Here is a 26,222-nt window from a genome sequence, read left to right as displayed (position 1 = left end):
CCCACTCAGGGCTTTAAAGGTAAGAACTACCACTACCACCACCAACAACAACAACATTCAATTTATATACCACTCTTCAGGACTCCCACTCAGAGCTTTTTTACAAAGTGTGTTATTATCCTCACAACAATCACCCTTTGAGATGAGTGGGGCTAAGAGAGCTCTGAAAGAGTTGTGATCAACCCAAGGTCACCCAGCTAACTTCAAGCAGAGGAGTGGGGAATGAAACTCAGTTCTCCAGATTAGAGTCCTGCTGCTTTTAACCACTACACCAAACTTTTCCTAATCTTTTCCTAAACTTCCCATATTGTTATCTCATTGCTTTTCTGACTTTCTGAAGAGGAACTAATGTTCTCAGAGAAGGAGACTTGTATTTTTTTAAAAAATAAGAGTGCTGCAAATTCTAAATTTAAAGGACTTCCAGTATATGCGGTGGGGTTCTGATAATAACTTCAATTCGGACAGCAAATATTCCATTCAAAAAGACTGAATTACCAATATTTTAAAAGCTTTCAAAAAGCTTACTGGTGATGGAGTGGAGAAAGAGGCAGAGGAAATTGGAGCTGGTGAAGAGAACTGGCAGAAAGCTTCTGTGCAGATGCTCTTGACTGCATCTGCTTTTGCAACAGCAATGAATACAAAACCTTGCCTGGAGGCTATCACCTCAGAGAACCCTAGATCAGATGGGTCTGGCACTTCCAAACATTTATTTGTATTATCTTTCAGCACTTTTAGCTGATGAGACTTGCTGATTAAAAACATAGGAGAATCCTAACAGTCAGAAAAGGCTTTTTCAATAATTAAATTAAATTGGTGCTTCAGCTGTTAGGACAACAGTTTCATATATTTGCTTGTTAATAGTCAATGATCAGTTATGTTCCTAGAGCTAGATGAGATGCTTGATGTTTGATCAGTGGCCATTCATGGATAAAAGATACTTAGTTAGTTACTTCATTTATAATCAGCGTTGAGATGCAAGGAGGATTACATAATTCAAAAACAGAGCATTGTAACACACAGCGCAGACAGGCAATAGAACTGAATTACAAAATCAGAGAACAACGACATTCTTGCATGACATTCATCAGCCAGGGTGGAGCTGAGATCAATGTTTTGGAATGTGTGTGGCAAAGAGAAAACTCTTTGGGGAGTTGTATACCCAATAAAACAGATATTGTTCTAAGTTTTACAGCTAGCTGAGAAAAGGAACCGTGGGAATGTCAAGTGATTTTAGGGAAGAACTGAGATGCTGCTTTATAAACTTATGCTGTCTGTCTGGGTTTATTCTTGTTTGCTCATTCATGCTCATTGTGCGACTGTCAACAAACAAATATTGCAAATGTGATACAGGTCTCCAGTGAACTCTCATTCAAAAGAAAAACAAACCCTATAATGTTACCACCAGAACTTCTCAATGCTTGGAGACCTGGGGAGTGCTTAAGAATACTTACCTGCAAAGAAAGCAATGGTAACGAGAATCCATTTACCTTCTCTATTTTATGAGTATGAAACAGGCTCAAAGGGAAATTATCCTCAGATCTCTCTCTCTCTCTCTCTCTCTCTGGTATCCTTTTATTGTTGTAAAAGTTTAAGACTGACTCTCAGTGCAATTTGGGAAAGATAATGCTTCTCTAAAGATTCCTTAAACCCTTACATAACATTTTTTATCCACTGCTCGGATTATATCAACAATAGATGTTATTAGGGAAGGGGAAGTGGTCCATGCCAGGCAGAGCATCTCCTTTGCATGGAAAAGGTACCAAGTACCATCCCTGCATCTCTAGGCAAAAAGGTCAGGTGGGAGATGATGTGAAAATCCTCTGTCCTGAGACCTTGGAGAGCCACTGCCAGTCAGAGTAGATAATACTGACATTGATAGACCAAAAGTCTGAATCAGTATATGGCAGATTCATAGGGCCCAAACTTACCATTTCACGGAATGAAATTTATAAAGTGATGTAACGATCCGAGATATGATTCGAGGTATTACTCAGAGGTCGGGAGTGGGAGAAGAGATTGAGGCGATTATTATTCAAAAAGAATGGAATGGTAAAGGGGAACATGTTTCCTAACAGTTCAAAGTTGCAAACAGAAAGATGCTTACAGTATCAAGAATCACTGCTCAAGTGCCCCTCTTCTATTCTTCCATTTTGCTGAAAGCTCTGCTCCATCTGCTTCATGCTATGTTGGTTTACTCTCCAACAGCCCGTTCTCCATTAATTTAAAAGCCAAGAGGATGACCGTTCTTTTGGTTATAAATATAAACATAGTTGTCCTCTGGTATGTTAGAACAAAATTTGAGTCCCGTAGCATCTTAAAAAACATTTTCTTGGAGGTATAAGCTTGTGTGACCTTGACTTGGATAGCCCAGGCAAGCCCAATCTCATCAAATCTTGGCAGCTAAGCAGGGCCAGCCTTGGTTAGTAACTGCATGGGAGACCTCCAATGAAGACCAAGGTTGCAAGCAATGGCAACCACCTCTGTTAGTCTCTTGCCATGAAAACCCCAACAGGGGTCACCCTAAGTCAGTTATGACTTGATGGCACTCTCCACCATCATAAGCTTTTGTAAGTCAAAACTCACTTCTGAGTGATTCTCAGCTCATGAAAGCTTGTACCCTGAAAAATTGTGTTGGCCTTTATGGTGCTACTGGACAAAACTTTTGTTCTATTACAGATTAGCATGGCTGCCCACTTTAACCTATCTACATTAAGCTAACTTCTGTACAAATGTACATCAACAACCAGAGGTACTGGGGTAGAACCAATCAGGTTTTCGCTGATGATCTGTGTTGGCAAAAGCTACATGGGATGGGGGCTGTAGTAAGGAGGGAAATTGGTTGAGACCAAACAAAAAAGCCAGCCAGATCCAATCCTATGAAATCACAAGCTGTGCATTGCACAGGGCCTCCCAATGTAACTGTGTATGTGCTTTAGAGACAACATGCACCACTTCACTCAGAGATTTAACTTGTGGGGACTTGGGAGGAAAAGCTGAACATTGCCATTAATCCACAACAAAATTTCTACAAGGCATCTCTCAAAAGCTAAAGTAGGGATCATGATTTATCAGGTGCAGATACCAGAAAATACAGCTTGTCCTTGGAAAATAGTGGACAGTTGGGGGAGATGAAATGGACATACATTTTAAAGTGCAGTGGAGTGGTTTGAACACACTCGCTGCAGGGTGTGGGTAACAGTTCTGAGACATTTAGTATGAAAGATAACGTAACATGTTGGAAAACACAGATGGCGTCGAGACTTAAAACATCAGGTGTATCAGCCAGTATAGATATAACCATAAAATCTGCTAATCTCTTGTGTGGCTGCAAATCTCTATAGTGTATATATAATGTGGAATAACACCCCTTAGAAATGTTTGGGAATATGGATGGATTAATGTAGGATATGTGACAATTTGTTTTGGTTTTTAGACATACTTTATTAAAACAAAAAGGGAATCCAGAAAAAGAAAGGGGACAAGCAAAGCAAATATAAAGCTGTGTGCTACAAGGATTATTAAAATATCGAGTACAAAAATCATAACCTTTATAGATATTAAATAATGATTACAATAATTAAGCCTATTTACTGTATATTTTCCCAAATAAACAACACATGCAGAATTCAAACCTATTTCTACTCTTTATTTTAAAAAATAAAATAAAATTTATTTATTTATATTTGATTCATATTCCGCCCTCCCCACATTAGTGGGCTCATTATTTCATTATTACCCCATCTTATCATTGCCTTTTCTTAACAATGACAATAATAATAGTTAACAATAACAATGCTTATTACTTAATATAACTAATTGTCATAACCTTTAAGAGTGTTAAAGTAATATTATGACAATTTGTTAATATCATTGCACAACTCGAAGGCTTTGTTCTAGTTTAAAAACACTTTGTATGGAGATTGAAATTCCTAGCATGATTGCTCTTCTGATCCAAGAATGGTATAAGAAGACCTTCTGAAAGGTCTGGTCTAAGAAGCTTGTACTACTGTTAAAGCCCTTTAGGATCCCAGACTAACATACCCAAAGGACTCTCCCTTCCGAAATGACCCCAGGCAGGGCTTTTTTTCAGCTGGAACGCGGTGGAATGGAGTTCTGGAACCTCTTGAAAATGGTCACATGGCTGGTGGCCCCACCCCCAGATCTCCAGACAGAGGGGCCAAGCGGCGCGGAGGGCAATCTAAACTCCCCTCTGTCTGGAGATCAGGGGGTGGGGCCACCAGCCATGTGACCATTTTCTCCAAGGGCAACCCACTGAGTTCCAACCCACTGAGTTCCACCACCTTTTTCCCCAGAAAAAAATCCCTGACCCCAGATAACAATTACATTCAGCACACTTTTAGGTTGGGCCCCTCCCACTAAGATGCAGTCAGCTGCCACCTATTCACAGTCTTTCTTGGGGGCTGCTGTTTTTGGGGAACAGTTGAAGAAAATTCCCACTCGGATGGCATTTCAAAAGGGCTTCAAAACTGAACTCTACAAGAGGGCTGGGTCTTTTTAATGATAGGTAAATCCCAGGGCATATGCTGATGGGATTTTGAGGTGTCATATTATCTATATTTCTACTAGGTTCTTCCGTTGGAATCTTGCTTGGACATTTGTATCGATGTTTTATTGTCCATCTAGTTATTACTCTTTTTTTGTTTTATTTGTAATCAATATTGAGTGTTTTGACTCTGTTAATGTTAGGAGGTAAAACAGATTCATGGAGGATAGTTCCATCACCTAGCTATTTTTTAAATTCCTTTTATTTAAACCCTGCCTTTCTCCCCAGTCTGGATCTGAAGCAGCTTACATCATTCTCTTCTCCTCCATTTTATCTGTGATGTTAGGCTGAGAGTGTGACACTGGCCCAAGGTGACCCAACAACCTTCCATGACAGAGTTGGGATTTGAACCTGAGTCTCCCAGATCCTAGCTTAACACTGTAGCCACTACACCACACTAGCTACTAGCCATGGCGAGTAAAGGGGATCTCCATATTCAGAGGCAGTAAACCTCTGAATGTCAGTGCCAAGAGGCAGCCTCAAGAGGGACTTGGCCTCTATGCCACGGTTGCTAGCCCTCCATGGCAACTGGTTTGCTGCTGGGGATACAGGATGCTTGACCAGATGGACCACTGGACTGAACCGGCAGGGCTCTTCTTACGTTTTTATGGAAGAGAGCAGGCTTATGAATGACTTAAATAAATGGCTGCTCGGGGTTCAATTTGTGTATACGTGCACATTTATTTACAGAACATGCTAAGCATTTGACCTGTCCCCCTCCCTGTTCCCTGATAACTTTCACAGCTGCCTCTCTCATTCCGAAGATTAATCAGAACTGTCTATAAACATAACAGATACAGCAAAAGGCTGCCTTTCATAGATCACTGCTCCTGTGCATCCCACGGGAAGGTGTGCAGGTGATACAGCAACCGTGCTGGGGGTGGGATTGCAATACCCCCCTGCCTGCTAAACAGCTGCTCAGAGAACATAAAGCTCCCATTCAGATTTGTTAGCACCTTTTCAAATGTACCCCAAACAACATTTCAATGACAGAAATATCACAGAGAAGTCAAGATTGCAATGATCAGAATCAGAGCTAGGATAATTAAGAACAGTTGGATGATAGCTGCCTGTGTTGACAGAACTATTTGGCAGATTGTTTTTTTCTAATTTGGGGGGGAAAGTGCTCATTTCCCTAGCTAATTCTGACTTCAGGAACCGTGAGTGGGTAATTCATTGCGTAGAGAGCCTGTGCAAATAAACTATTTCTCAAACAATGGCAGCAATTGAGCCTCATTTCTTTTTGACAAATCAGATGCATGCATTCACCACGCAAAGACGTGGAAGCCATAGAACTGCAAGCACTTCATGACTGATCCTCATGCAGAAACCTGACACACCAGAGGATTTTTCCATAAGATAGCTACATTTTTCAGTTAATATGTGTTGCACTGGAATTGATTTTAGATGAATTAGAAATGACAGGAGAACCTTTGCTGTTTGATCAAAAGATCCCCAGGGTAGTTTAGAGTAAATTAACAATTAAAAAAACATCCACATAAGCATCATTGGGGGGGTGGGGTAGATTCCTCCCTCTTTTACCTGCAGCCTTTCACATATTAGTGCAATCCTAAACAGAGTTACATCCATTTAAGTTTATTGAAGTAAATGGGCTTAGAAATGAAACAAGATGTAATGTGCAGGGACATGTTTTTATACGGAGATATTCAAATAAGAACCATCACCTGTGGCCTGAAGTAGTACAGTTCCAGGAGAGGTACGTCACATGATAAGTTACATAATCCCTGCATCCGTGACTGGTAAGCAGTTCCAAGGTCAGCACTACCTGTGTTGATTTTCTTTGGAGTAGAGTGCACTGGAGGCTTGTGATTTCTTGTAATATTTGCTTTAATTAAAAATATATAAACCAGGTGGAGTCACTTTGCAAGGTAGTACATCTACTATCCCAATCCAGAGAGAGAGAGAGAAACCCAGCACTCCAAGGTGTTTCTTCCTTAACACAGCTATCAGGAGTCAGTCCTAGCAACTAACACCCAATGAGGAATATTAATATACTTTTCTTATAAACGTTGGCTTCTGTCAGGTATATCACTTTAAATTAATATCCCTGTACCTGTAGATTGCTCAGAGAGTTAAATGGCAACATCCAGGGGAGTTAGCCGTGTTAGTCTGCAGTAGCAAAATAGCAGAGTCCAGTAGCACCTTTAAGACTAACCAACCTCAAAAGCTTATGCTACAATAAAGTTGCTTAGTCTTAAAGGTGCTACTAGACTCTTTGCTAAATGGCAACATGCATCCTTGCAGAATGGGACTTGCTCACTTCTCCTCCAGCTACAGCCCACTGAGTCCCCTGAAATTTTTTTCCTGGAGGGCAACATGAACAGCACAGCCGGAAATGTGGGAGTCTGCATTAGGAGGGGGCAATTGGCGGAAGTCACTCTGTTCCACAAATGGAAATGGATACAAACGGATAATTGGATACAAGCCAGGAATAGTTCAAACAATAAGAACATTAGGATGTAAAAAGAACCTAGTTGGGCCAGACAAAGGCCAATGTAGTCCAGCATTCTTTCCAACAGAAGCTCAAAAGCAAGGCATGTAAGCAACTGCCCTCCACTATGGCTTGTATCTAATATCTGCCACTTAATGGCATATTCTTCCTAAACATACTAAAATGCTATACAAGATTTTCTAGTGCCATCAGCCATGTAGTATTGGGATTAGTTGCCTGCCTCCCTGCCTGTTCCCGTGTCACGCCGTTTTACAAAACAGATATGCAGAAGTAATTAAGGGTTATGCTTCATTCTTTTTTTAAAGACATGGATGTCATTTTACAAAAGGAACCAGACAGGGTTGTATCTTGCGCACCCCCTCCCACGCACCTTTTCCAATCAGGATAAGTGCTTGTAACAGCTGGACTTCCACTTCTTTGGCAAAATGCAAGTATGTGTTAGTGTTATAACACTAGTCCCTAAGAACTTGAAAGAGCTGGGACTGCCATTCATGTGATCTTGTCTTAATTTTTTGTCACTTTAAGTGGCTTGGACAATCACATTAGTGGGGCACTGTGGTAAATAGTTCAACTTCTGAAGAAACTCCCTGATCAAAAGAATGTCTGTTTTCTACTGACAAGTATATCACCACTCTCCTCTCTGATTTTATTGCATGTTCCAAAAAGTGCACTGACTGATGTTTACTTTTTAAAATATATGTTTTCTTTACAGTAACAACGTTTTTGTACTGTTGTCCATATTAAAGGCCTGCTCAACAATACTCATGAAAATGCAAAGATGAAAGAGGGAAGAATTTAAAAGTGTGGTTTTGATTTCAGAACATTCTGAACATCAATTCAGATGGCAAAATTTGCTAGAACAAGGAAGGCAAACCTTTTATAAGCATTCACAATGGATATATTTCTTCAGTGGTGTGGGTTTTAACCACATTTGTACTTAGCTGTGAGGTAATGTCATTTAGATTTATATTGACATATTTGTTAACTACAAAGCAAAAACTACCTTTCCATCATGTGCAAAAGAAACAAAGTAGTACTTGTTGGACCTCCCCAAAAAACTAACAGCAGATAGGATTTTAGTCGGAGTTGGGGGAAGAGAGACATTTTAAGAGTAGCAAACATTTTCTGTCTAAAGTTTTTAGCTCTGGACTGTGTGAGAGTGAAAGTGAAGCCCCCCCCCCCCCAGTATTAATTTGCCTTTATCTCAGCCTTCAGAAAGAGAATACCAAAATAAATAATATGTGAACACACAAATACCATTGAATTTATTCTACAAGCAAGAATCAGATCACACTTTTCCCCCAATAGTGCAACAGTAATTGTAGTGCAGAGTGTTTGCCTGCTCATTCTGTGCCATACAATATATGAGGCACATTTGAAGAAAGATTATTTATGAAATAAATAGTAATTTAATTTTTTTTTAAATTTAAAGTTTAGTGCTTGGCAATCATTTCAGTGCCTATGCTCTGTGGAAACCAGGAGCAGGGTTATGACTGATGGAGCATGTGAACTGAATATGGCCTGCTGGTCTTCCATTATCTCCATAAATTACATTTTCATTTTTTAAAAGTAAGCTGAACATTCTTGGGTAAATATTTGTGAGGGTGACAAATCCTGGCAGTCTTATGATTATAGTGCCAAATAGTCAGATGATTTAGTGCTAAACTTCAGAAGGGCTAATCTTTTGACCTAAACAGGTAACTCATTTTTACAAAACCGAGTAGCTTTTTCTCCCCACAGCTCAATTGCTTTATTTTTCTCCACTGCCCATTTCCTTGGCTCCTTTTTTGACACTGTGATGACATTTTCTTGTGTCTGCAAATCTGTTACACGTGAACAAATAAACACACCCCTTAAAGCTTAATTCATCTTTTTTCTAGCATAAGTTTTCATGGAATAGGTCCACTCTGTCCAGTCTCACTACTGCCTTACCACTGGTGAATCTGAGACAGGACGTGCCTCTGGGGAGGCCGAACTATCAAGGGGAGAGGAGCCTTGAGAGAAAAGGCAGATGTTCTGGGGAGGAAAGTGATTTCACAGCCGAGTAATCCTCACAAATCCACCTCATAACTTTTAGCTCTGTAAATACACAGCATAAATCTCAGCAAGTCCTTCCCATATCTCCTTGAAGGTGCTTGGCTATCATCAAGAGAGTAGGATTAACAGTAATGCAACTTTATTCTCCCATCCAGAGTGTCCAGTTTGGGGACAAATTTGCCTCTGCCCCCTTAGGAAGAATGAGGCTTGGTGGGTGCCAGGCCTGGGGGAAAATATCCTGTCCTTTTAATGTGATTTTTTTTTACCTCAATGCCATGAAAAGCTTCTGCTACCCATTTCCACACATGATGCCTCTATTAAACAGACAGGACAGAAAAGCTTAATAGGTCTGGCCAAAGGTGGAGAGATGTGTGTGTGATTACACAGCAAGTGTGTGTGTGTTATGTGCCGTCAAGTCACCTCCAACCTATGGTGACTCTATGAATAAGATACCTCCAAAATGTCCTCTCATTAACAGACTTGCTCAGATCCTGCAAACTGGAGGACGTGGCTTCTTTTATTGAGTCAAGCCATCTCGTTTTGGGTCTTCCTCTTTTCCTACTGCCTTCCACTTTTCCTAGCATTACTGACTTTTCCAGAAAATCTTGTCTTCTCATGATGTGCCCAAAGAACAATAGCCTCAGTTTTGTTATTTTAGCATCTAAGGAGAATCCAGGCTTGATTTGATCTAGTACCCACTTATTTGTCTTTTTGGCTGGCTGTGGTATCTGCAAAACTCTCCTCCAGCACCACGTTTCAAATTAATCAATTTTCTTCCTGTCAGCTTTCTTCACGGTCCAACTTTCACATCCATACACAGTAATGAGGAATACTATAGTTTGGATTATCTTGATCTTGGCCCCCAGAAAGACAGGTACAGTGTTGTTTTCTGTCCCTCCAAATATGAGGCAGTGAAGAATTAACCAGTCATTTGTGGAACTAAAGCAGGAATTCTGGGGTATATTCCTGTATATTGGCCTTGGAAAAAGGTTTTAACCCATTCTGCACTGCAGAGTTTTTTTAAAGGAATTAACAGTATGCCCTGATTATCTGGTTAGTTGAGCCCTAAATAGAACATGCTTTGCACATACAATACCATGAGGTGGTAATGAGATAGAAGACTGTACAGGTGGTGGAACAGAATGAACCCATTTAGATGGCAGTGAAAGATTATTTTTTGGAATGTTCCCCTCTTTTTCAATATTCCTTGCAATGAGATAACTAGCGCAGACATGTTGCACTGGTTTTCTTTTTGTATGGAACTTTTCAGGCACAGGAACATTCCCACTGGAACTTACCACCTGCAGACTAAAGCGCTTCAGGTCCTTCTATCACCTGGCATTCTACGATCTTGTTCCTACCTTGATCTGCTGCATATGTAAATCAGCCCTTGGAATCCCAACCAGCAAGCAAGCTGAATGGTATGCAAGTTGAGTGGTAAAGGTAGGATACTGAGAACACCCTGAGGGGTGATGAGAAGCAATCCAAGCCAATTTCTCTTGACTTACTGGCCTGAAGAAATTTGGCATGGGAATCCTCTTGAATCTAGCTGCCTCTCTAATACCTGCCCCAAAGTCTTATTGGTCTGGGATGGGACTGGTGATGTCACCACTTGCTAGGACCTCGTCAGCATCCATTGAAGATTGAAGGTTGTGCAAGAACAATTGACCTACAGTTGGTGTGTTGGGATTGAATTGCTAAAGGCGGAGGAGGGCTGCAATAACATTGTGCCTTAATTTGCGCCAATTCAAAAGTCGTGTGGAGTGAGGGAGCAAGGTTTTAAAATAGAGACAAAGGGATTCCAGCCGAAGAGGACCCTCTTTGAAGGATGAGCAGTACAGTCCATCTATATTAAAATGCAGGCCCTCTAGGCTTTTAATGAAGAAAGCAGCCACACCATTCTTACCCTTCTCATATGATGGCTACCTTCCTTCTGAGAGCAAAGCTACAAGTGACGCCTGACACAGGTTGGACACTTGTCAGCTTCCCTCAAGTTTTGATGGGAAATGTAGGCATCCTGGTCTTGCAGCTGTAATGGAGAGCCAAGCTGTAAAGGCAGAATGCCTACATTTCCCATCAAAACTTGAGGTAAGCTGACAAGTGTCCAACCTGTGTCAGACGTCACTTGTAGCTTGGTTCTAAGACTCGCTCCATCTAGCTTTGCCTTTCTTGCTAGGTGGAGCAACTATCCAGGAGAAGCTTCAAAGAAATGAATGGAGAAAAAAATCTCCAGCAGTTTCTTCATCTCTAGTGAACAGAAATGTCTACAAACTCTGTCACTGAGACTGTATTTTAACTATCTATGGTTACTATCAGAAACATATTAGGTGAATAAAAATACCTATTCTGTTCAGAAGATTCAATTCACTTATGATCCACACTGTTCCTAAACTGATAATATATTCATTCCATTACTGTTGCCTCTTTAAGTACCCTGCCATGCCCAGTCCCAATACCTAAAAGAGGATCTTCTGTCAAACGCTAAGCCATAAATGATATTAACGTTGAACGCACCCTGAGCCAGTGGAATTTTTGGATGGTCAGAGCTGGTTAGGTCCATTAGGTGGAATTTGGAATAAATCCAATTTTTGATGTCTAACTTTTTAAAAATATCCCATAACCGAGGTTTCATTGAACAAAAGCTAGCAAAAGCCTAGTTTAAAACATCTTCAGATGGGTTGAATCAGCGTGTTAGGTGGGTCGTAGAGTCACTGGCTGCCCCTTTGCTACAATCCCACCTATTGAATACTGAACGGATACTGCTGCTGGAGGGAATGACAGGAGTAAATTATAAAGGGGGAAACGCAGATGGATCATCGGGAAAAGGCCTATGGCAGCAATGCTCACTTACTTGTTAATAACCTCCTGTGAGCAAAGTGGGACTTCTGAGCAAATGAGGCTAGGATTTGGCTCTTACACCCCTTTCAATGGCTCATGGAGCAGCCAACATATTCTAGCTGCAAAAACATGATTTATAGTGCAACCTTAAAATACATTTAGCACACCTAGAAAAGAAGAATAGTATAAAATCATGTACAAATATTAAAATTAAAAGGGGGAGGGTTAAAAGAACAGTGACTGTCTAAAAACATCTAGAGAACATAGAGTACTGACAGTTATTAACATTATTATTTTACAATGATATAGCACTTAGAGTGTTCAAAGGACTTAATTTATCTTAGTATCTTGGTACTAATATAGTGACTGATCCTGCAAGATCGGTCACTTTTACTTATTAGATTTATATCTTGTCTGTCTCCCATGAAGCTGCCTTATACTGAGTCAGACTATCGATCAATCAAATATTGTCTGCTTTGACTGGCAGCATGTCTCCAAGGTCTCAGGCAGAGGTCTTTCACCCCACCAACTACTGGATCTTTTTAAATGGAGGTGCCAGGGATTGAACCTGGGACCTTGCATATGAAATGCAGATGCTTTAACATTGAGCCATGTTCCCACATTTAACATTGAGCCATATTCCCACCCACCTTAGTAACCCCCCATCCAGGAAGAGTCAAGGTCTACATCCAAACCTGGTTTGCTTCAAGAAAGTTTCTGAATTGTGGCCACCTATTAAGATCATGTCTAAGGTAAGCTAGGGTGCCTGTCGCTAAAGCAACTGCACAATATCAGCTATTTTACTGGGTGACAAGAGAGGGACAAGGATGAGACCGGCCGAGGCAAGAAACAGATCTCCAGACCTCCAGTTGGTTTGCTTTATTTTTCTTCCAAATGATTGACTCTCACTAGAAAATAAAATAACAGGGTGTGTGGTGGGACAGATGCCAGCACTGCAATTGATTTTGGTGGGGAGGTATAAAGTTTTTCCAATGGGTACTTATTTCACAATGCAATCCTATGCAGAGCTTGCATAGAATTGCACAGTGCCAGTAGCATGGTGATAGAATTTGCAGGGTGATAAACTAGGAAATGTTTTAATCTTGGCAATGTTTGGGCTTTAGACACTTGGAGGAACATCTTTTGTAATATACCTCTTCCCAGACTCCCTCTCCAGGGACTAAGGTAAACTTAAAACTCATTTACCTTCAGGAAACACAAAGTTCTTTCTTTCTTTCTTTCTTTCTTTCTTTCTTTCTTTCTTTCTTTCTTTCTTTCTTTCTTTCTTTCTTTCTCAGTTTGTTTTGAAGCTCATACAATTTCCTACAGATTCCCTACAAATAACTAGATCACTTCCTTTCTTCAGACAAACAGTATCACAACTGAAAAATATACTGCTATATCGTGGCGCTGCGAAGACTACTGAAATTTTGTTCCAGCACAACCTTCCTCTTTATTTTTGCTGCATCAGACTACTGTGGCTACCTGAAATCTGGACACAATGCTTTGCTTACGTATTGTCCAACTTAATAATGTGTTGTTATGGCGGGGGCGGGGGATGGAGTGGTTCAGTCTTCAGTGTGATATTGGGAAGGAATCATTACACAATTTGTTGTGAATTCCAGAGGAAAAACCAAACAACCCTTACCCAGTGTTTTTTCTTAATGCTGTACTAATGCTAGTCTGATTCAGCACTAATTGCAGACTATAGATTGCCGTGCATAATTAGGAGAGCAATCCTAAGCAGGGCTACTCAGAATCCTACCCTACTATATTGTCAATTTCACTAACATTTTTTAAACTGCGGAGGTAAATCCTGGACATCTTTATGGATTTCCTGCCCTTCCCCCAAAGCACTGCATGCTGGAGAGAGGCTGCACAGTACACATTTTATCATTATTTTTAAATGAGATGTACTAGATTTCCTTCCTTCACCTCTCTAGTCCCACAGATTTCAAGACAAAAAAGGAGACAACCTCTTAATTTCCAACCAATTTTTGCCCTGAAACAGTAGAAGGATCAGACATCTCACCTGCACAATTGCATTGTGACTGAGGTGGAAAGATGGGGACCTTCAACCGACCATTAAGTATCATTTACGGTTGAGCAGAGATTTGAACCCAAGTTTAAGTTCAATGTTCTATGCATTCCACTGAACAATCATTCTAAAAAAAACCTGTACTGCCACTCATCCACAACCGAATGAACTAGAAGATGACAATAATTCCAAATTATTTAGATCTGCATCTTCACTCAGCAATGCATTGAAAAAAAACATACAGTGAAATGTATTTGAAAACCAGATCCTAGTTTTAGATTTTCGGATGTGAACTCTTCTATCTTTAGGGCTAGAAAGTACTACTATTAGCATCTGTGTCTAGCAATGCAATCTTAAGCAGAGTAACACCCATCTAAAGCAACTGAAGTCAATAGGCTTGGACAGGTGTAGCTCTTAATAGGACTGAACTGCAAATTCAGCATTGTTTTTAAAAACCCAGCAAAGACTCAAGATTAATCTACATTAGTTTTTTTTAAAAAATTCATCACAGATAAACTGTCCAGTCCTCACATTATCTCATGTCTTGCCTTGAGTGATATTCCATCTCATGATTTTTAGCAGATGCTAATCTTTGCATGATGTCCTTTATGCCTATTTGGGCAAACATTACACAATTTGCTGTGAGCCATTATTGAAGGATTTGGTTTTAATTCTTTTTCTTTAAAAAAAATTAAACTAAGGAAAATATGTGCATATTCACCTATTCATCTAATGAATTGATGGACCTCTGTCAATACATATCTCATGCCTGTATGGTTTACACAATTTTCTCCCACTGAACAAAGTTATTGGTACATGAGCTTACCGGTGCACAGCTGTTTGTGCATCAACCATTATATTTATAAGAAGAAAAATATCTTGACCCCAAAGAATAGCCCACAGTCCCAAGTATCAGAAAGACCAATGAGGAAGCCACAAACAAAGCCATATAGTAACTTTTATCAAAAACAACCAAACAACACAAAACAGTATACAAGTTTTGAGTTCTCCAGAACTCTTTCTCGGACTGTACTGTATGTTAAACAAAAATGGGGGAAGATGTTTCAAGTGTTCTCCCTACTTCTTTTTCTGTTTCTTTAAACATGCAGCCCAATGAAGTGTTTTGGAGAACTCAAAAACACTGATATGCCATAGCAAAAAAAAGTGAAAATGTACATGAGAAACATACTTGTGTCCATAGATTCTCTGGATCACCTTAATGTACTAGTGAATTATGCTCTGGTTCCTGGAAGGGAGGCCTGATCCTCTAAACCCTCTATCCTCCTGTACGAACATCTAAGGCCAATACAGCATTGTATCAGCTGCTTGCATGACTGCTGCCCAAGGGGCAAGTGACATATCTCCTTATTCTCAAGGAAAGACCATCGCCCTGCTACAACGGCAAAGTGTGGAGTATATCCTACCTTTCGCCCCAATATGGACCCAAAGCAGCTTAAATTGTTCTCCTCACAAGAACCCTGTGAGGTAGGTGAGGCTGAGAATATGTAACTGGCCCAAGGTCACCCAGCAAGCTTCCATGGTAGAGTGGGGAATCAAACCTGGTTGTCCCAGATCCCAGTCTGACACTCTAATCACCACGCCACATTGGCTCTCCATGGCCTAGGTTCCTTTCCTCACCATAGTCTGTGAGCTTGAATTAAGAACCATTTCGTGTACTATGCAAGGTAAGCCTGGACTTGCTGCTCAGAGTGCAAACAACAAAGAGCTGAAGCCAAATCTGGCTGGTGGGTGTACCTGTAGCAGACCTATTAACAATTTTAAATTTCATTGTAACTGATTATTAAGCTCAGTCTAGTCCTCTTCCCCATCCAGCACACACTCCCTCCCTTTCAAAAGTCACCTAGTCAGGGAATAAAAAAATCAATATATTCCAAATGCAACATTATTTCAAACCACGTACTGGGGATTAAGGTGCATTTATTTCAATACAGCTTACTTTTAACAGGTGCGCGCACACACACACGCAATCCCTTTAAAACATTTGAAGTTATTTTCCTCAGCCCCATGCAAATATTTTATTAATTATAGTCAGGATTATTTATTCTGCAAACTGCGGTTCTCACTTTCAAGTAGCCAGGGTGGTATGTTTTGTTTTTATGAAATCTGTGCTGGTATTTCCACAGTGATTCTCTCTCCTCTCCCCATATTTAAAGTCTTCCTTTTCATCAAGTTATCCAGAAGGCTGAAGCGCTTAGCAGGAGGATTAAAACTTGCAACTTGCTTTTGTAAATACATTGATTTCAGCAGAAACTAAAAAGCCGGAGTTCATTTGGTTTCGTTATTCCTAAGAATGACCCTTTAATCCTCGCTTGCTAATTCAGGATCCCAACCCAGTTTGCCTCCCCACACATGTGACAGGAACTGATGGGTCAAGAAGCATCCTCAGTCCCTCACACTGAGTCAGGCAGAGACTGAGTCAGTGCATCTGCGACCACAACATTTTACAGGCAGCCAGGCGTTGCTCCCAGAACTGGTCTCACCATCTTCCTCACTTGACATCCTAAAGGCCAAGAAACCACCACAGACTGCCTTAGCTTTGAGTCTCCAAATACAGTTCAAAAAGCCAAGGGTGAGAGAAACACCTCACAAAGGTAGTGCTTCTGCCTTGCCCACTTACCTTGGACCAGTTACTGCAACTTCCCTTGCCTGTTATTCCCTCCAACACACCAGTAACGTCCCTAGATCAGCCTCCGTCTCCTACCAACCAGCCCCACTCCTTTTATCCATCACTCTGCAGGCTGAACTGAATTGTCTCCATTGAACAGAACGGGGCTCCCACCCTTCCTTTTTGCTGCCCCCCAAACGTCCTTGGTCCGGGCAATATTAACCCTTTCTGCTTCTACAATTTCAGCCCCTTCACACGAAATGAGGGCAGAAAGGCTCCTGAAATGCGGGGGGGGGGGGCTCTTCCTCAGCAGCCGCGCACAAAATTCAACCCCCTCCTGCCGTTCCATTCATGATTTTTTTCCACAGCTGGAAATTGGTGGGAGGGTGAGGGTGGGAAGCGAGAGAGGTGCCTTGCATCTTAATGCATACTACAATGGAAGGGGTTGAGGACGCCCCCCCCCCCCAAATCCCTCTGGGTTGCCTCTCCATCTCCACCCGCCCTGGCGCTTCTTCTTGCAGTCGGTTGATTCTGTTCTTTGCCTGCCCTGGAAGCCCAGAAGCAGACAAAAAGGGGACGCGAAGGCGAAGCCCCCTCTGAGGTGGGCTCTCAGTGCAGGGGCTGAACGGGAGGGGGCCCGGCCCCTGGCTCCAGCCTGGCTTGCGTCCGTCCCCCCCCCCCCCGCGCCAGCCTTACCGGCGTCTTCCTCGTCGAAGCTGTTCATGCAGGGGAAGTAGATGGCCAAGGCTTCGAAGGAGGCGGACAGGCTGAGGCGGCTCTGCGAGCGCTCCATGAAGAGCCCCGAGCCCGGAGCGCCGCCGCCGGGGGCTTCGGCCGCCGCCTGCGGCTTGGCCAGCTTCGACGCCCCATTCTTCACTCGGAGCACAGCCCGCGGCGTCTTGGCTGCTGTGGGGGGCCTCGGCGAGGCGCGGAGGGGCTGGCAGGTGGAAAGGCCGGGCAGCGGGAGGCGGGAAGGAGCCCGAGCCGCCCGGAGCAGCAGCGAGAGCAGGGCAGCTGCCCGGCGAACGAAACGCCCGGAGGAAGGAGGCTGGTCGCGGGGGACCGGGGAGGCTGGTACCCGGAGGAGGACGGAGGCTGCCGAGGAGGCTGCGGCGCCGGCGGGAGAGCTGCTCCTGCCGAGGGGCTCCCCAGAGAGGGACGGAGGACAGCGCGGGTCCGCGGGCCGGTCTGGCGGCGGAGATGGCTCCCGCTGGCCCAGCCACCTGCTGCTCGGCCGCTCCCGCGGGGCGCCTGGCGCTGCCTAGCGAGCGAGGCACGTCTGGCTCACTTTGCCGCGTCTCCCGCCGCCCGGCTGCGCACCCTTCCGCGGCCCCCTCTCACTGGCCCTTCATTCAGCCCGGCGCTAGGGGCGGGGGCTGCCGTGAAGTCATTCGGGGAAGGCTGGCGCTCCAATCGGAGCCGGGCGGCGGCGGAGGGGAGAGCGGGGGAGACGCTTGCCTTAAAGGCGCCGAAGGGCTTGGGCGAGCAGCGGAAGGGCTCGTTGGCGAGCGAAGGTGATGGGCTCTCCCGGGTCGTTGGCAAGCGAAAGCGATGGAGTCCTCCGGGGTCGCTGGCAAGCGAAGGTGATGGGCTCTCCCGGGGTCGTTGGCAAGCGAAAGCGATGCCCCCTCCAGCTCTAGCGCGTGGCAGCTAGTTGAAGGAGAGAGTGTCTCTGAGCGTGAGCAGAGTTCACTTTTCTGAGCCAAGGCAACAGTCAAGCGGCACTGGGCATCCAGGAGGTTAGGCGGAAGCTCCAAGTTTCGTTTGCCTTATTGCAAACTGTGCAAACAGCCTGTGGCAAGCAAAGTGCTGATCTCTCTCAGTCGTGGAGTGTTATGGAGGGGTTACCCATTGATGGTGTTGCAAGGGCATGGCTATACCACTGTTTTACTAGCCATTTTGTCTCCTCAGGGAACCTCCTTGGGAACTGGAATGTGGTGCTGAGTGTGGTGAACTGGTCAGAGTGTCAGTGACCAGGATTCGAACACATGCCCCTGTTCAGTGCTGAGCTCACTGGGTGTCCCTGGGCAATTCGCTGTCTTTCAGCTTAACCTACCTTACAGGATTGTTGTGTGTGTGTGAGAGAGAAACATGATCACTGCCTTGAGCTTTTTGGAGAAACGTAAAAGAGACATCAGAGAATGTATTGTTCTCCAGTTTTATCATAGTTGTATGTATTGTACAGGGTATATGTAGAACATATGTAGAACATATAGTGTATGTTCTAATTTTGTGATCCAGGATTTTTTACATTCTTTATTCTATTATACTGTTTCTTTTGCATTATTTTTAATTGTGTAACCCACCTCAAGCCTCTGCAAAGAAAGGGCCATAAATGAAGAAAGTAAATATACAAATGACACACAGAAAATGCAATCACCAGGATTCTTTAGGAGGAACTGACAAGCTGGTATTAAAGGAATACGTGTTTGTAGAACTGATGTGCTCCAATAGGGTTGGCTGTTTCTGCCGGGTGGCTCATCCAACAGATGGCAGATGGCCAGTTTGCTCCGCAGAGTGTTTGTGAAGGGAGTAGAAAAGTAGGCATTCGAGATCGGGGGGGGGGGGGGGCTTAATTGATAATATTGTGGTTCTGAACATTGTGAAATACCTGATCTGTTCCACAAAGACAAAAGTCCCTGACATTCTCTCTTTCTTTGAAAAGAAACTTATCCTGCAAAGCCTGCCACAACTGGAATGCCAGCCTTTAAACTATTTTCAAAAATTTACTTCATTTATACATCTTTCTCCCCAGTGGTGACCTGAAGCAGCCTGCATCATTCATCTCTTCTGCATTTTATCCTCACTACAACCCTGTGAGGTAGGCTAGGCTGAGAGTGTGTGACTGGCCCAAAGTCACCCAGCAAGATTCCATGGCAGAGTGGGGATTCAAACCTGGGTCTCCCAGATCCTAGTCCAATACTCTGATCACTACACCAGTCTGGCTCTTGATCCCATGAAAATCTTTGCCTGCTGCTATTAAAGGCACAGGAGCAAAGGGGGCCATTTTTCTCTGGACACTTGGTAATCCTAAAATTGGCTTGAACTACTAATTAATCAGTGCAGAAAGGAGTCTTGAACACCTTAAAGACTTGCAAATTTATTGATGGATTCATTTTGGATAAGCTAGAGCCCACTTCATCAGAAGCATGAAATGGACGCTCAGTTAGAGCGCTTCTAAATGGTCACTGTTCTTATCGTGTATCCTTTTGAGTTCTGCAATGAATTGTCAAATGATACCTCTTGCGTTTCATGACCTTTAAAAAACCATACTTTTCATAATTTTATTTTTCTTCCCCCCTACTGTGCATATATTTTGCCAACTGAGGATACACTTCATGTATCTGATGACGTGGTCTCTAACCCAAAAACCGTACGCTTCAGTAAGTTTGTTAGTTTTGTTTTCTGTAGCAAACTAATTTGGCTACCGCACTGGAATATATAGCATATATTTGGGAAAAAGGATGGGTGAAACTTTTTAAAACTTGGATTTCTGATCAGATGACGCTTGCCCTTCTCCATTCCTTTCCACAAGCTTATAGCATAATCTGATTTGTAGATACAGCTCTGAGATTTCAGCATCTATACCTATCTGTAAAAAAAAATGTAATGATAATATGACACTCATTTGTTTACAAAGCATTTAAATCCACTCCACAATTGTAAATATAAGATTTGTAATCACTCCAAATGTTATCCAGCACTCATTGTTGTCCCTAGGCATTTGATTGTTTCCAAGCCTTTAAATTTACTATGCAAAAAGTCTCCAGTTTGATGTACAACACGTATATCCATATACTGCCTCATCAAAATATTTCTAGTAGTAGCTGGGAGAAATATAAAAAACACACTCGATTGATCTCTCTGCTGCCTTCACATTTTGTTATAACAAATCTTTCATTTAATAGTGGGATGAAGCAGAAGAACTACGTCAGTCTTCCTACAAAAACATAGAAATCTTTTAGAATCAACACATGGTGAAATCCTGCTGTAAAAAAACCTCAAGAGTTGGTGTTCTCGTCACTCCTTACCAGTTTCAAAGGCTTCTTGGCATCTGAGTGAGCAGCCACAGGCCAGAGTTTGCAGGGTCACCTATAAACATGAGGGGTAAACGTTTGAACGTTTCCTGACGGCCTTTTTCTCACTCTTGCCTTTTCCTTAAAGCTTGTCCAGGAAGCCTGGCTGTGGCTCAAAAACACCAGCTGTCCTCTGAAGATGAGCATTGCTCACTCAGGAAACTCAGAAACCGTGTAGGCACAATTGCATCACTGGCTGCCATTTGCATGGAGGGATCTCTGCGGAGAGATGTTGACTCAAATCTCAGATGGAAAACAAGATGGAGTCTCCTCATCCAGTCAGTGGCCCCAGTGATCTTTGGAATTCCTTGGTGTTGCATGAAAAGGATGCCACCAGACTTTTTTTTTTTGTCATATTAATTCTTGTTGTTATCCGTTGCCATCAGAACAGCTGAAGAGGGTGTGCTTGTAAGGGTAACAGACTCTGGCAGAGTCGAGGTTTTCAGACAACAAATCCTTTTCATTGGGAGGGCTGTGACTTCTTAGTAGAACATGGGTTTTGTGTGTACAAAGCTCCAGGTCCCAACCTCAGCATTGACAGGCAAAAAGACCAGGTAGTAGAGGATATCAAAGGCTTTTGCCTGACATGTTAGAGAATCCCTATCAGACAATACTATCCTTGATACACCTATAGTTTGACTCAGTATAGGGAAGCTTCCTGTAAGTACCTTGACCTCCTGGAAAGAAAGCAGAATACAAAGATGGCCACAGCAAGACTCCCGCTTCCTCTCATCTCTTACAAGCCAACCTACCAAATGAACAGTATAGTAACCCACAGGCAAATATAGCCCTTTTCAGCCAGATATTTGAGGTATGATCCTTTGGATACCACTAGGACTCTGCACTGGGAATATATTTAAGAGCTAATTGCCAACCAGTGTGGATATTGTATTTTGCCATAAAAGTGGAAGAAATAACAGCATAGCTAAATAGATGAAAGGGGAGAGGTTTAAGAAAGTGATAATGAGACATAAGCAACGGCCATGGTAGGAGATGGGGACAGGCTGTGGCTCAGTGGTAAAGCACCTGCTTTGCTTACAGAAGGCCCCAAGTTCAATCCCCAGCAACATCCGATAAAAGTATCAGGCAATAGGTGCTATGAAGGACCTTTCTCAGCCTGAGAGCCTGGAGAGCCACTGTCAGCCAGGCTAGACAATACGGAGCTTTACTGACCCATGTCTGAGCATCATGTCATGTGTGATGCCCAGAATCCAGTCAGAGGGATAAACTCATGGCACTTACTTTACAAATATTGGGCACAAATCCTACACAAATGTAAGCTATTTAAAGTTATTGATTTCACTGACTTTTAAGTATGCCTAACTCTGTCTTGCCTTTGGGCCATGAACCATCAGTTTCAGTAGAAATTGGTTTACACTGCTGGAGAAATGGTTATCTAGTAATGATTCCTACTCTTGCCCCAGCCTCAGTTCTCTGTCTGTAAAACTGCAGTCTTTGCAAATCTACCCTGTCGTGCACGAAAGTAGTTACAATACAAAGGACGGGCACTGCATAGTGAACAACAGAAAGCAAGCAATGGACCTACCATGGTCAGGTCTAAATGACCTGACCGTGGTCATTCCTCTCTATAGCCAAGGCACAAACATTACAGCGCCAGCGTTTAAAGTGTCCCATCGGCTGTTGCTCTTTACAACACACCTAGGGATCTTAGATACTCTGTGATTCAAGTAGTTAATCCTTTTGGGGATATATAGAACAGGAACTTTTGAGGAAGGGGTCCTTTTGGATTTTTAAGTTATGCACTGTAGCTCCCAGAGTCATGCTACCTTTGAATTGGGGTCTCTTTCTGGTTTGTGATTGCTACTATGTGCTGTATCTTTAAATGTCTGTACCAAGGGTCATTTTGTAGAAAAAGAGCTGGAGGAACTCATTAGCATCGCTCATTAGCATATGCCACTCCCCTTGACATCACCAGAAGTGTGTCATTGGCATAACTGATTTGCATATACCACACCCCCTGACATCACTTATCCTGGCTGTTTTGGACCCAATCCTGGCCATTCAGGGCTGAAATTGGGTCCAAAATGGCAAAAAGGGGCTGAAAATGGCTGAAAAGGGGCCCAAAATGGTCAGGATCGGGCCACTGCTGAGTGGAAGAGTGATCCATCACCTGTCAGAGGCCCGATCCTGGCTGTTTCGGCCCTAATCCAGGCTGAAATGGGCCCAAAATGGCCAAGAGTCAGGTGGGTGGGGCCACCTGACATGTGACCTCTTTGGGGAACTACCAGAACTGTATTCCTGCGTGTTCCCCCTTGAAATGAGCCCTGGTCTGTACTACTTGTTGACTATTAGGGTCAGGGCTCATTTTGAGGTGGAACATGCAGGAACGCAGTTCTGGTAGTTCTCCAAAAAGGTCACATGTCAGGTGGCCCTGCCCACCTGATTTTTGGCCATTTTGGGTCCGTTTCGGCCTGGATTGGGGCTGAAACGGCCCAATTTGGGCCCCAAATGGCCAGGATCAGGCCCAAAACAGCCAGGATTGGTCCCAAAATGGCCAGGATTGGGCCTCTGATGGGTGGTGGATCACTCTTCCACTCAGCAGTGGTCCAATCCTGACCATTTTGGGCCCCTTTGGGCCATTTTCAGCCCCTTTTGCCATTTTGGGCCCAATTTCGGCCCTGAATGGCCAGGATTGGGTCCAAAACAGCCAGGATAGGTGGGGTGTATGCAAATCAGGGGGTGGTGCGTATGCAAATCAGTTATGCTAATGACACACTTCTGGTGATGTCAAGGGGCATGGCATATGCAAATGAGTTGTGCTAATGAGTTATGCTAAAGAGTTCCTGCAGCTCTTTTTCTACGAAATGACCCCTGATTAGGGTATATGTAGGGCATTCCCTATTCATTAGTTTCACCTGCTATCTGGGGTCCCATTTGGGTTTAGAGAGGCAAGATTATTTCTGTCTTTGGAACTGTAAGTAAATGAGTTTATGTAATTCCATGGCACAAATTTCTAAATGTATATTTATTGAATGAGCATTTTTATTATGATTTACAAATATTTCAGCTGTCTATCAATGCTCTTGAGAAAGCTACACTGAAACAGGAATCCAGCTTGCACCCTGTTGAGCGGATGATAGCTGTGATTCTTCCCCCGCATGTCCACTGCCTCCATTGTGGGCTCATCGCTTCGCAAGCCGGCTTCCGCTTGCTCCTGGCTTTGGGCTCCTGGAAAGGAATATAAAGAAGAAGTGAGCTTGGTCTCCACTATATTCCATCACATTTGGACTTTTGTTTACTTGGGCTTATCTGCGGGGCTGTATTTCTTAGTGGTTTAAATTTGCGACATTTGCCTTTTGGAAAGTAATACTCTTATTTGTCATTGATTCATTGTATTGTTTGTGGATTAACATTGATATATATACTGCTTGCAATTTGAATCCATGAACACCTAGGTGTTTCAGATAAATGGATATATTTTGTTAAAATTTTTGGTATATGTGCGTTATTTTACGGCTGCACGGTGTCTTGTTAATATTGTGGGTCATTTAGTGCATGAAAGTAGATCAGGTAATGTCACATCTCCTTGAGCCTTCTGAATAAACTCTGCCATAAATCGAGATGTTTAAAAACAAAACTCTGTGCAGCATCTACGCTTCTGAGAACATGGAAACCAATCTTGATTCGCAGACCTCTTGCTGCTTTCACTGAATCGCCTGCCAAGATTGTTAGATGGAAAATGTCCAAGAGCTTTAAAGAACAAAGACTTCTCTCTTTTATCACATCTAGGAGTGCGTTCAATCCTGCAATAACTGCTTGAAAGCTTACTGTTCTTCACCTGTAAATGCGTGTGGTTCAGCCTCTGACCATGTGATGAAGCCTGGTACAACTTCCACACTAGCTTGGATTTTTGAGCTATTTTGAGGATCAGCAAGGTAATGCTTAGTTATTACTTATTTACAGGGCTTTTTTTCAGCTGGAACACGGTGTAACGGAGTTCCGGAACCTCTTGAAATGGTCACATGGCTGGTGGCCCCGCCCCCTGATCTCCAGCTAGAGGGGAGTTTAGCGGCGTGGCAAGGAGGGCAATCTAAACTCCCCTCTGGCTGGAGATCAGGGGGTGGGGACACCAGCCATGTGACCATTTTCTCCGAGGCCAACCCACTGAGTTCTACCACCTCTTTTCCCAGAAAAAAAACCCTGCTTATTTAACATATTTATAGATGCCACAGAGGCCCATGGCAATGTGTAAGGATACCTTGTATCTCAATAGGCACAACATAAAATCAGGCTTTAAAATGTATTAATTTATAGACAAAATTTTATACTGCCTTTCTGTACAACATATAGACTCAAAAGCAGTTTACAAATACAGATAAAATACACTATAACAACTTCACAAAGAGGGAGTACTGAGAAAATAAAAGATGCCTGGAAAATGGGTGGCATGAGATGTGAACAGCCATTCAGTTGCATGACATACATATAATGATGCACAAATAAATTGGAAAATGGTGCAAGGAAAAAAGAAAACATCACAACAAATCATGTGTTTAATTAGCACAAGAGAAAAGAGGAATCAAAACAGAGATTGGGGAGTATGAAACACCAGGAATGAGAAATTTGGTATCATGCTGAACTTGCGTAAGTATGTAAACACAGGAATCATTGGTTCAAGAAAATATATTCCTTGGTTCAAATCCAAATCTTACTTAAATTATTTTGATATTTGTGTCATTTTTACACTTCCTGTCCCCAAAGAACAGTTCTTCGCAAATGTTCATTATCCACATATTCAGCTAATGTTGCTACTTTTGTCTTATTCTCAGCAGATTGGCAAACTTTGAAAGCAAAATTTGGACAGCAGTTCAAGAGTTTCTTGTCAGATGGTGCAGCAGGTTTCCACTGTTATTGTTGCTCAGTGATAATGATGTGTTCAGTTTCCAAGAAAAAGAATGGTAGAATTAATACTGAAAGTCATTTTGGATCAGCTGCATCTATTTGTCAGTCTGACAATTTAAGATTCCAAATCAGTTCTTCTTTTTTAATTTGCTTTTTTCGGAGACTTTGGTGATCTGACTGATTTGACCAATACCTGTAGTCTGTGACAGAAACAACTTCTGTGATCTGCATATGAACACACCTTATACTGGGCTACCAAGCTCAGTATTGTCTACTCTGACTGGCAGCAATTCTGCAGGGTCTCAGGAACAGGTCTTTCACATCACAAACCATCTGATACTTTTAGCTGGAGAAACTGGGGATTGAACCGGAGACCTTCTGTATACAGAGCAAATGCTTCACCACTGAGCCATAGTCATTCTCACAAACAAATACTAACAGGGCCAACCCAAGGATTTGGGGGGGGGGCTGTAACCAGGGCACCCATGCTGCCCTTCTCACTGTGGGAAAGTAAGAACATGATGCCCATTTGCCTTGCCCCTACCTGTCTCCTGCACCACAGGGAAGCAGGAAGATGGCACCTGCCATGCTCACACACATACCCGCAGCCCCACTGGGCTGCTCCCCCCCCCACCACCTGGGCCCTTTTCACACTGCTTACCTGCTGCTGCAACTACGCGAAATATCATGCAAAAACCGTGGAACAT

The 26,222-nt window shown here is 42.9% G+C and overlaps 1 protein-coding gene across 1 annotated transcript in view; it reads right to left on the bottom strand.

Moving 5' to 3' along the window:
- The window catches only part of RIMS4 (regulating synaptic membrane exocytosis 4), a 97,935-nt gene extending 80,566 nt beyond the window's left edge, over positions 1–17,369 (bottom strand). The window contains exon 1 of the mRNA XM_054981425.1: positions 17,273–17,369. Coding sequence (XP_054837400.1) covers positions 17,273–17,369 — 97 coding nt within the window. The remainder of the gene's footprint in view (positions 1–17,272) is intronic.
- Positions 17,370–26,222: the final 8,853 nt, after the last annotated feature.

This window comes from Eublepharis macularius, chromosome 5 (genome assembly GCF_028583425.1).
Source record: "Eublepharis macularius isolate TG4126 chromosome 5, MPM_Emac_v1.0, whole genome shotgun sequence".
Lineage (NCBI taxonomy): Eukaryota > Metazoa > Chordata > Lepidosauria > Squamata > Eublepharidae > Eublepharis > Eublepharis macularius.
Note: the sequence above shows the minus strand (reverse complement) of the source record. Positions and strands in the feature narration are given on the sequence as shown.